The sequence below is a fragment of the Phyllopteryx taeniolatus genome, chromosome 12, assembly GCF_024500385.1.
Source record: "Phyllopteryx taeniolatus isolate TA_2022b chromosome 12, UOR_Ptae_1.2, whole genome shotgun sequence".
In the NCBI taxonomy this organism is placed as follows: Eukaryota; Metazoa; Chordata; class Actinopteri; order Syngnathiformes; family Syngnathidae; genus Phyllopteryx; species Phyllopteryx taeniolatus.
In genome coordinates this window covers 15,679,322-15,691,446 of record NC_084513.1, presented here as the reverse complement: position 1 = coordinate 15,691,446, position 12,125 = coordinate 15,679,322, and the positions used below count along the sequence as shown (strand labels likewise).

At 38.0% G+C, this 12,125-nt stretch overlaps 1 protein-coding gene across 3 annotated transcripts in view; it reads left to right on the top strand.

Moving 5' to 3' along the window:
- stx19 (syntaxin 19) overlaps window positions 1–10,023 on the top strand; it is a 130,075-nt gene extending 120,052 nt beyond the window's left edge. For 2 of the 3 annotated variants that reach the window (XM_061791525.1, XM_061791526.1), the window contains exons 3-6: window positions 4,137–4,436; window positions 4,943–5,179; window positions 5,572–5,784; window positions 6,143–10,023. In XM_061791525.1, coding sequence (XP_061647509.1) covers window positions 4,212–4,436; window positions 4,943–5,179; window positions 5,572–5,784; window positions 6,143–6,379 — 912 coding nt within the window. In that variant the 5' untranslated portion in view covers window positions 4,137–4,211 and the 3' untranslated portion in view covers window positions 6,380–10,023. Of the gene's footprint in view, window positions 1–1,820; window positions 2,096–4,136; window positions 4,437–4,942; window positions 5,180–5,571; window positions 5,785–6,142 lie in introns of those variants that run through there. The other variant, XM_061791524.1, reaches the window with a different exon arrangement.
- Window positions 10,024–12,125: the final 2,102 nt, after the last annotated feature.

Below are 12,125 nucleotides of genomic sequence, written 5' to 3'. Positions count from 1 at the left end.
TGTTTGCAAGGTGGCATGCGATTTTTAATATTTCGCACATTTCCTATTGGTTCTTACTTTATTAAAGACATTTCTACTGACGATCAGTCCGTGTCTCTTCTTGCTTACTTGTTTTTACTGTTGTTAGAAGATGTATGCACACGGTTGACATCATTGACCTTTATTACAGTGTTGTGGCAACATGGTTAGTGAGCAATCTATTTAAATAAACTAGCCCGGTGGGGAAGTAGAAAAATAAAGGTAGACAAGAGGCAGTATTAATGTATGTGAATGGACTTTTGCACTGAAAAAGTTGTAATGTACCTTTTTTGTGTGGCATTCTGTGGCGCGAACACAGCCAACTGTATTTGCAACCTATCAAAGCGGCTTCGTTCATTCCCTTAAAGTGAGACGCAATGACGGTCTCATGCATGGAGAGTGCGATCTGTGCGCGACTGGAGCATTTTCACTTGGCCGGTGTGGCAAAAGACAATGTGATCAAATATGGCATGTTGACCCCCCAGAGTCAATACAAAAATAATTTAATGCAGCATTGCCCAAACCGTTTAAGCTCAAGACCCAAAATCCCAAATTAGAGAAACTGACTGCAACCCAAGATCCAAATTAAAACAACTACTAGGTATACTATGTACTAGGTATTGAGCTAATATTCATTTAAAATATATCACCAGCAACAGATTTACTGACAATTAAAAAAATTAATGCTGCCTCATTTTGAGAACCCTAAATTTGAGAAAGGCTATCTTAATGTATTCTTAATTAATCATTTACAGATGTGCCAATATGATTGATCTGACTCATAACTTGAGCAAACAGTTTCACATGCGCTATAGAGCGCATGATGCTGATGAGGCTGATTTTTTAAACGCAGAAAACCGGTTTTGCTTTGTTGTCATAATATCTTTCCTTGAGGGATGACTGACTCATGGTTAACAAAACAATGCAGCCTTATTACATGCGCAGAGGTATAGCGGAATTAAGCTTCACCAACATCATTTGGCAGAGTCATCATATCTTTAATGCGTCTTTTAATTGTCTTACTGTAGCCAAATAATAACACCCACTAGAAATAAACTGAATGATGAACTCCAAACTTTTAGAGGTTTAATTGGTCCACATTGTGCTCGGAAAATGAATCAATTAAGCCAACCTGCTATGATGCAAAAAAAAAAAAAAAAGTAAATGAATCTTCAAAGTCAGACTAAAATATGCATTAAGGTTAATTAACTCTCTGACCCTTTAACCTATGTGCAGCCTCAGAGGCATATTTGGCAACCACACCAACAACATGGTTGCTACAAGGTTATGAACACACAGTAGGCTATAGGGAAAAAAATGAAATATTGCAACCGGCCTTCAACGATGAATGTGACCCAGACAGAACAGTTGACCTCCCCAAACTCATGACACCATACTTCGTGCAGCTTAGCCAAGTGTGTCGCTTCCCGTGCTGAAAAGGCACAGAGGTTTTGGGGAGCTTGTCAGTTGAAATCTGTCAAAAGTACTCAGTGGACTTACTCGGGCCTAAGGACTACAATACCCCAGACCCAGAGGGCTTATCCTGTGAACTCAGACATTTCACATAGAAATCAACTTTGTGCATCAGAAACCTAACGCCCTGCTTGACACCTAAGTCCTATTGTTTGGCTCTAGCACAGTACACAATACATTTGTATTTGCTGCGCTCTGTTTACCGGAGCAGAAATAAGGGGAGGGATTAGCACATCTTCTTCTTCTCCATGTTGTCGCTTCTCTTTCCTTAACTGAAGGTAATCACGTCATTTCTTTAGATAAGCAAATAAGCCTGCAGGCTGCCCCCTTCCTAGTGGCTATATCCAGGCCTTCCTCAAAATGAAGGGAGGTGCTTGAAAAAGACTCCAATAGACTTTCTCAAAAGTTCCCCAGCTTGTGAGTGTAACTTTTCCTATGAGCGTTATGGAACAGCTTGTGCCTGCTATCCGGGGCTCAAACAGGACTGATAAGTTGTTAGATACGAAGATGACTTCATGCCAGAGTCTATGGAATATATTTTTGGGACAAATCTGAATAGGACAACTCAACTGAGAGCATAAAATGGGACACTGACTGTCTAAAGGTAAATATAATGATGCGTTCAAGTTGGATTTGAAATACATACATTTCAGTCAGCCGGTGTGTGAACTACTGCAGACTACACGCTTACACATACACAACCTTGAAGATCAAGACTGCAACCATGTAGGGGGGGGGGGACAAGAAAACGCTTCTCTTCCACATTTATGAAGTTGAGGAATGTAACTTTGCAGTGTAAACAAGAAACACGTTCTGTTTTACAGAACACAATGTTTAGTCACAGAATTACTTCCCCAAGTAAAATAAACCTGCCACTTTCCTCCAGGTTTTGAGTTTAAACACCATAGAATGTACTTCCAAATCCTCTCAATAATGTTTTTAATCGGCTCTTCTTGGCCTGGCTATTAGCACTAGAGGAAAACAAGAAAGGAAAGGGAGGAGAAAAACAACTTGGACTCAAAACTTACGAATTACAGGCTATTCTTTAAGCTCTGATAAGCTTCTACAGGTTCATCTTGTTCTCTTTGCAACAACCATTTGTTTAGATGACCTAACTAGAACTATTTGGCAAATTCTAATCTTGGAATTGCCCAGTCTGTTTACATACATTTCATCAAGTACTTATGGGATAAGATGGATGGCCTTGTAATTGTTGCATTCACAAGGGATACGCACCTTCACTATCTGACCGTTGAAATCCCAATGAGGAAAACTTCTAAGTACTCATAAAGTGGCAATATTTGCATCTTAAAACCTCTCCAACATTAAAACATTTTTTTTTTCTCAGATGCTCCATTTGTCAGCGTTTTCAAGCACGGTTAAGCTCTTCAAAAATGTCCTGCAAAGTCAGATTTTTAAATCCGACATGCTTAATTAAATTCTTGAAAACAATACACTTCACCTTTGAAAGGAATTCAGAAAATGTAACGCTGGATCTTTGTTGGAATCTGGAGCACCTCCTGTCTTTACTTCAGCTTTGGCAAATCTTTGGCAAATATCACCACTCCGAACATGTGCGTACAGCCATATTACTTTTACTCTTGCAGTGCTTTTGTAACATTGACAACGTTGTTGAACAATCCAATATTAATGAATTCCTCGCTTCGTGTAGTATTCCAAGTTGCTTCAAGAATACTAATTTATTTTGCTGGCTAGACAACACCCACACAGTTTTAATGGGAAAATTAGGGTTAGTTTAAGACTTTTTTAAAGACATAAGTATACCATATACCGTATACGTATATAGAGTTATATTCACAGTGCAGTGAAATGCCTCACCACAAGATAATCAACAATTTTAGGTTAAAAATAATATAAAATAACACACTGGAAACTGTTACAGGCAATAGTATCAATTAAAAACAGTAATAACTGATTTGCTAAGGAGGGTAGAACATTCACAAAAATTCTGCAGTCCCATTTAAACTATTTTAAATGTAACAATTTATTGATGACTTTATTGTTGATTTTACCCATACACAATTACATACTGTACTGCATATGTTATTATTAAAAGCCATTCGAAAAAAAAAATGATGTACCTCTATTTATCCAATCAAACAAACACTGATCCAGCTTTTGTTCTTATTATATATACAGATTGTTTCTTTCTCAAAGAAAATAATATAATCATGTTCATGCTTTGCAGAGCATGAGTATACAGATGAAAGAATAATGTTTTATTTTTTTTATTTTTGGTGCTGATTGAGAAATCCGTTGTGGTCTACTTGCATCGGGGCCAAGTGAAGCAGTGACCCACCATAACTGGTAGATAGAGTCGGGGTGAAAAATTGCTTTCTGTGGTAGCAACCACTCGGCATTACAGTCACATAAAAGTGGAACAGGATGGCTTAGCACATCATGATTTTTCTTTTTTTCAGGATTATTCAGGTTTGCTTGAGGCCTGTGGCTCCTATTCCATGCACATCCACATATAGTGGATCTATGTCGTATACTGTAAATGCACGTGCAGCAAGAAAAAGATCGGCCAAAAAGTAGTCCAAACTTCACCACATGTATTGGGTGACTTGAAAAGCTGATATCTAATATCAATGGAATCATTCAGTTAAATTTTTATCCTACAGACATTTCAGCCTCCGCAGTGACAGACGCTAATTCTGCAGTGCTCAGGAGCAATCCATGGCCAGTGCTCCGCCACAATGAGAGACCGCTTAAAAGAGTTACTGGAGAGGACTCAGGAGGTTTCTGATCGAGGAAGTTTGAGTTCTAACCCCCAGTCCGAGGACGACGACGACACTGACATGTCTGTAGTTGTCGGGGTCATAAAACCAGAGGCTGTGCTGTTTGAGGAGGAGCCAGTTATTGACAATTTCCTATCGGAAGTTCAACAAATCCGAAATGATATCGTCACGCTGGAGATCGTGGTAAGGTTTACTTTACTCAACCATTGTTTCCCAACCATTATTAAGCCAACGCACCTGTTTTACAGAATATAAATCTCACCGCACATCAGCAAATGTCACAAAAAGTATGAATACTGAAATCATGATGATCTTGTCTCATTACTCGACCCAGTGTGAAATTTAGGGCTGTTTAATTGAACACGAAGCAGAAGCCATGACACACATACAGAGGTTAATTTTAACTTCTGCCATCTAATGGAAAAGTATCTTATTGTTCTCCCCGTCCCTATCCGTCATTGGCGTAGGTAGATGAACAAAGATGCATTATTTATAGTAAATACATGATAATTTTCTGAAATATTAAGTGAAATTGGACAATTTTCATCAGCACCCCTGATGACCTTTCACGCCGTATTTGTGTGCCACAGCACTCTGGGTTGGGAATTACTGACTCAATGTGCGCGATGGTCACACTGCTTTATTTATGATGTCTAACGACTAGAAAAACTGTCCCTAATCTCAACCAGGTCCTTAAATTCAGCCAACAGCAGAAGATGTTGGTCGCAACGATGCGGCGCTTTAGTATAATGAAAAAAGAGAGCAGCATTACGAGGGACATCAAGCTCCAAGCTGAGAGCCTCCACCGTCGTCTGGACAAGCTTTCTAAACAAGTGCAAAAAGCAGAAGAGCAGCATGGTCCTACTGCTGTTGCATCAAGAATACAACGCTCCCAGCATGCAGCCATTTATCTTAAATTCCAGCAGGTTGGTCAATACAACTTGCTTTGTTTGCTGAAATGCGAATTTCCTTTCAGTTCTATTCCATTTATATGAATAATATAAAACCTTGACCTTGCCTGAGCTCTCTCTCAGATCTCATCACAAATCATTACATCTTTAGCTAATAAACTAAATACGCTTACATGCAGAGGAGGCTATAAATCAAAGATAAAAAGACAGATTTTCTGCATGGAATACTAAAGTTGTAACAACCGATATGGGGAATCACTTTAATTTACTCAATCTATTCACTTTATTACTGTTTTTCTGCCTGGGGCTCCAGAAGAGATTAAGATGGGACCCAAATGTCTTCTCCTCATTAATTTCCCTCTTCCTTTTTCATCCCCTCTTTTTTCTTTCTGCTATATTTTATGCAGGTAATGCGGCAGTACAATGAAGGACTGTTGACCAAGCAGGAGCGCTGTAAGCATTTCATTATCCGGCAGCTGGAAGTCTCCGGAAGGGATGTGACGGAAGCGGAGGTGAACGAGATGGTTGCCACAGGAAAGTGGGAAGTCTTCAATGAAAACCTGTTAAACGATGTCAGAATCACTCGGTCCCAACTGTCAGAGATTGAACAGCGGCACAAGGTGAGGATGACAGAAAGCAATTTACATTTTGCTATGTTCTTTTTTTTTCTTTACATCATTTTGGCTCTTAAAGTTGTAATCATATTCAAATGTCATAAAGTCCAAATTCATGACTTACAGGTGTATACTTGATTCGGGAATTGCTTGTCAGCAAACTTGGACACAAATAACAGTTAATTTCTAAACCAGATGAATAGACTGTTGATGTTGCATTTGTGGTTTTTGGGAAAGTAGGAAATAGCACATCAAAAGTACAACCTTTTTTTGCATTTATTTACATTCTGTATAAAAAATAACCTTTGCTTATAGGATCGTTGAAACGTGTACTTTCTACATGCTGTATGTTCTTATCCTTCAGGAGTTGTTGAGCCTCGAAAGCAACATGATTGAGCTGAGGGACCTCTTCATGGACATTTTCATCCTCGTGGAGGAACAAGGGACCCAAATTGAGCACATACAGACCAATGTAGAGAGGACCCAGGATTATGTGGCAGCCTCTAATGAGAAGTTCAAGTTGGCCGCCAGGTACAAGAAAAAAAACCCTCTTCGTCAGATCTGCTGCTGCTGTTGCCCTCCCTGGAAATGCTGCTTTTAAACTTCAACGAATTGGGATCCAGCGGCTGGTATTCTAAGTGTCTGCCTTACCTGTTGGGAGTAAACAACATTGGAATCGAGTGCCATTAAAGTGAAGGTTATGGTACTGCGGTTCTTGCTGTTGAACACAGCAACGGTGAAGACAGATTCAGCAGAGCATAGAAAACAATTAAGGGGGAGGCCAGGAATTGATATTTGAGGCACTTATTTTTTTGAAGAGGGTGTGAAGTGACTGCTATTGGAAGAGACAGTTCACTGAGTGCTCTTCACCAACATGTTTATTGGAGACCTTCACTGTCATCTGAAAGAGGTCACAAACAAGACTTCTACCTCTGCAACTATCATTGCTTCATCACAAATTCCACTGTTCTAAACTTTTTGGTTCTTCCACAAGCACTTGTGTTTTTTCCCCCCAAATGCTATATTTAGACAGTGCACTTTGCTAAAGCTCATATTTATTATTGTGGGGAATTTAGTTTTCTTTTGTTCCAGGTGCCAATGATAGAAAAAGAAGGAAATGTTGTCATCATGTTTTAACGGAAGTAGCATTATTTCATTTCAGTTAAATAGCATATAGAGTGGAACCCTGCAAAATTATTATTTTTTAAAAACTTGACTGTTAAGAATGTTAATTAAAACATTGTCTGCACAATTTATAAAGTATTTATGACAAATTGATTAATTCAGTGATTATTTCATGTGGGAAAAAAAAATCTATATTTGAACAAATCACATATATAGACAAACTTCCAGAATAAATTGTGTGCAAATGTAATGTTCGACTGTACTAGCATAGAAGAGATTTGGACTAATAATTATAATAATTATTGTTCTTTCAAATCTGAGGGATAATTAACGATGACATTGCTCTGGTTTAAACCCAGTTACAGTATATATGTAATGTATATATATGTTTTAATATAATTTATTGTGGGGTATATTTATTAACTTGACTTTGAACAGTGCGTAACTCCACCCATGTCAGATGTACTGAACCAATGAGAATCAGTGAAGAGACGGAAAAGTGAGCAATGCCCTGTGGTGTGTGTCAGCAGACAGGTAACTTGGGTGTGGCAATACGAGACAGGAAAAACGGGTTTGCCTGCGATTACGACAACAGCTGCGCCTGCAGTTCCCGCAAGACCTTCTGTGTAAATAGAACCGTCACTTTGTGCAAAAGATGTGTACCTTTTTAATTAAAAAAAATTTTTTTTTAACCATAATGCTGGTTTAAAACAAAAGTGTTTCAACTTGAACTTGAGCGACACAAATGTTAAGACTGATTGACAGGATTGACATTTAGTAAGTCAGTTTGACATTTTCTCCCGGATATTGGCCATTCACATGACACATAATAAACGCTACCTATCAATATGGTGTTTTATTTAGGGAACATGTTATTTACAAGGATCCCCTGGGTCTAGCAGAGGAACCAGGTGGGATTTTCTTTGAGGTGTTTACTGGCATTTCAATGGCATCAGAAACATTGTGGGTTGTTGTTTTTTCCCCCCCTCAGCCTTGCAGTGATTGGGGTGACATTTTAAAAAAACTAAAACATAAAAGCATGTAAGCTGCAATATGAAACGGAAATAACAATATAATATTATGACAATATATTATTGCGCTGCATAACCTCACATAAAAAAAAAAGAGGTTACAGAGCAGCAACAATGCCATCCAGTGTTCACTGACATAATTGCCAGTTGAATGTACTGATTGACTCCCACAAGTCAAATGCTGAGAGAGAAGAGAGTCTGATTTGTATACTTACTCTTTTAAACAAATCAGACAATCAGACTGGGGATTGTCACTTTGTATAGTCTCGTTGTATTACAGAATGTCGTTATACTTATTCGTTAAACGTTATTGTCAGGACAGGACTGGTTTAAAGATAGCAGGAAAGAAATCTATGTGGAGCAGTTTTTAGTGCATGAAAGCTGAAGGCCAGTTTCCTCCACACATTCCCTAAATGTCTCACTTCATGAAGAAATGGCGTTTTTACAGCCCCCAATTTGCTTCCATGCACCTTTTTTTTTCCTGACAAAAGACCGAGTCGACATTACCCCCTGCTTTTATTACATCCATCACAATGTGAAACTGAAAGAAGATAGAAAAATGTGTTCATATCATATAGCATCTGTTTTTCTGGCAGTTCTACTATCAACAGTCAATTATAAAACATATTTTACCTTCATCCCATCTCACTGGAAATATTTTATGAGCACATTTCTCCATCCAAAATTTACAAACATCTTAATACTTGCTGACAAGGCAATGTCAATGATAGCGTATAGTTAAAGTTGTTAACTTCCGACTGAGTAAAGTCGCTCTGTTTCCAGATTTTATACTATGATTAAATATGTATTTATTGTAAGGGTGGTGTAGAAAAAGCCATGCACTTTAATCCAATATCTTCCATAACAAAACATAAAAACAACAAAACATGGCACCGAGGCCAGGGACATCAGAATCAGAATCAGAATCATCTTTATTTGCCAAGTATGTCCAAAAACACACAAGGAATTTGTCTCCGGTAGTTGGAGCCGCTCTAGTACGACAACAGACAGACAATTGACAGAGAACACTTTGGAGACATAAAGACATTGACAAAAAAACAGTCACTGAGCAGTAAAGAGTTGCTAGTTATTGTGCAAAAAGATGCAGAGTCCTCTAGCACTTAGCGCAGTTCGAATGACTAATATTGCAATAGTCCGGTGCAATGACCATTGTGCAAAGGGCGACGAGACTTCAAGGAGTGTATGCGGTGCAATAAAAATACTTAGCCTTACTAAATACTGAGGAAAGTCTGCATTATATGTTTCGTTTTTCGGATTTTAGTTTAACTTCCCCCAGAAATCCTTAGTTTTATTCAAAATACAGTGTTTTGCTTTCTTTCAAAAATTATCTAACCCTAAATTATTGTGTGCATTGGATACATCAGAGGATAGAAACACTGGACAGTGTTAAATTATAGTTCTGAAAATGTTAACTATGATAAATTTTATTTGATAACACAAAACTTGAATTGATACATTCATCTTGATATAAAGTGCTACGGTGTATATAGTTTGCGCTAAACAATTTCATTAAAATTGACACTTTCTTGGAAAAGAACAAAAAATTAATAGCTCGAACATAAAGTACTTTTGTACTGGTCACTGTTAAAGTGTGAAGTGTAATTGTAATAAATGTGTTGTTATTTTGTCTTAGCTTGCTGGGAGACCCAAAGCAGGCTCATGAAAACTTTTGTCCTTCACAGTGAGGAAAGTCAGCATAATGTGAGGTCACGCTGAGTTGATATGATTCGCTACAGTTTGTACTGAAACTTAGAGTTGAAAAGGTGACGTATTTTTCTTGCTGCATTAGTTCATCAGATACAAAGACAATATTTACACAAACACATTGTGTTGTATTGTCATGTATTGTATTAGAACGTTAAAACAAATTGCATGATAGCTGCTCAGGTGAAAGAGATTTGGCCAGTAGAGGGAGCTAATATGCAATCATTATAATCGGCGTTTGTCAGGCCTTGGCAGACAATAGGGTTTATGCAAACAGCTGTGACACATTGGGACAAAGGTAAGGTGAAAATTAACTGAGATGGGGAATGATTCAGAGGATTCGGCCTCACTTTATGCTGATGGAAGGGTTGGGGTTAGTGACATTGAACACATTTAGTGTGAACATTTTGAAAATAAAATAAAACATGGTCAGAAATGCATCAAATGTTTTTTTTTTTTTTTGTCCTGGTAAGTCATTCTTTTGACCTTGTGAAATAGCTCACAAGCTATTATGAGCAAATAAGATGATGTTGTCTAAGCTTAGGCCAGTCAGTGCACCACGAAATATGATCTTGACTCCATGTTCTACTTTGCCCTGTCGACAAATCCCACAGAAATTGATTAGATGGCTCCCAAAGTTTCATAATGTTATTTCCTCAATTGGATAACTGAGAGGGGAAACCGTGTGCGGTCCAGTGCAGATACGGTAAGTGCATTCAGCACAATTCCTGCTATCATAATCAAAAGTGGAAAGTTGTGTGTAGTCTACAAGTCAAACATAATTGTGCTGTTGACATTAAGATGTATTGTGCGCATGAATGTGCATATCAGATTGTCTGGTCAGGCCAGACAGTGCGAAATTTCATTTACCAGCACCTCAGATTACACGACCATGATATGGTCAATGGGTTTGGACTCTTCAGTAAAATAATTCAAAAAAAAAATTAATCTGTATAAAGTACAGTATAACCCTACTTAACATCAAAAGAAAAACTTTACAAAGGCTCTGAAAGGCCTTTGTAAAAATTCAAGTCAGTCAAGTTTTGATCATATCAGTCCGACACAAAAATATACACCTTCTCCAAATTGTGCATAGTGTTGCTTTCTGTTTTAAATCTCAATAGTGTCTTTTTAATACAATATTCACAATAAAAGACACTTATATGGTGCTATTCAAGAAGCCAATATACACTGAAATAATTCAATGTCTAGTCTAATTGTACTTTTTTTCTTTTCTTGTGAGCTTAATTTCTTATAGTCCTCTCTCCTTAGGAACAGAAAAGCAATCCCTTTTACGTCTAATTTGCAACTTCAAAGATGATTCCTAATTCTTCTCTCTCTCTTCATCACATCTCATGTTCTGCTTTTCTACACGCAACTTCATGCATCCATCCGTTGTCTTTACCACGTATTCTGTTCAGGGTAGCGGGGATCTGGAGCCTATCTCAGCTGACTAAGGGTGAAAGGCGCCCCACACCCTGGACGAGCCAATCAGAGCGGCCAGGGCACATACTGTGTAACCATTCACACTCACATCCATGCCCCACTGAGTAGGAATTCAGGCGAGTGAACCATTATCAGTGACTCACTTCACGTAAAGCAAAGTTCCCAATGATAAAAAAAAATGAGACAAAACTTTGACTACAAAATGACAGCACACATGATACGTGACTGCGAAAAAACTTTATATAAAAATGGATTTATAATCTTTGTGTTGTGGAGTATGTTTCTGATGAAATATGACATACAGCATGGGAATTGAGTCTGCCCCAACCAAGTGTCACAGTGTAATGGATTACAGTGGCTTGGCTCCAGTCAGGAACCACCTCAGGGTCTTCATAAAGCTTCTGACTCCTGGCCAGATTTTTTGTTAGCGTCACGCAATCACATATTCCTTTGACCCCAATACGACAGACAGTCGGTTTGATTAGACAAACAGGGACGCTAATACTTAAAGGAAAATGGAGAATCTAAGCATATGAAAAAATGACTCTGAGGAACTTCACAAATTGTATTATTAATAATTTAAAAATGTATTGCCACATTTTGCTGTGTCAGCCAAATGATTATTAATCCCAACGCTGATACAGACTGTCTTCCCAGAAGCGATACTGTTTTTCTTTTTTTTTTTTTTAGTTTGTGGTCCTTTTCATTCTTCCATTAGATCAAACTATACAGCTGGTTTCACTCGAAAGTGAGCACAACAGAAAACAACAAGAGACTAAAATTAACGACTTTAGTAGATTTTGTTTCGGATTTAAAAGACAATTATTATTTTTTTAAGTGATTAGGTACATACCCTACTGAACTCGTCAGCAGTCAATCACAGGACATACTGTATGTAGACGAACATTCATAGTCACATTTACACCTATGGGCAAATTACAGTCTTCAATTAACCTAAAAATGCAAGTTATTGGAATGTGCGCCTAATCTGAAGTACCTGGAGAAAACCCTCTTGACTGT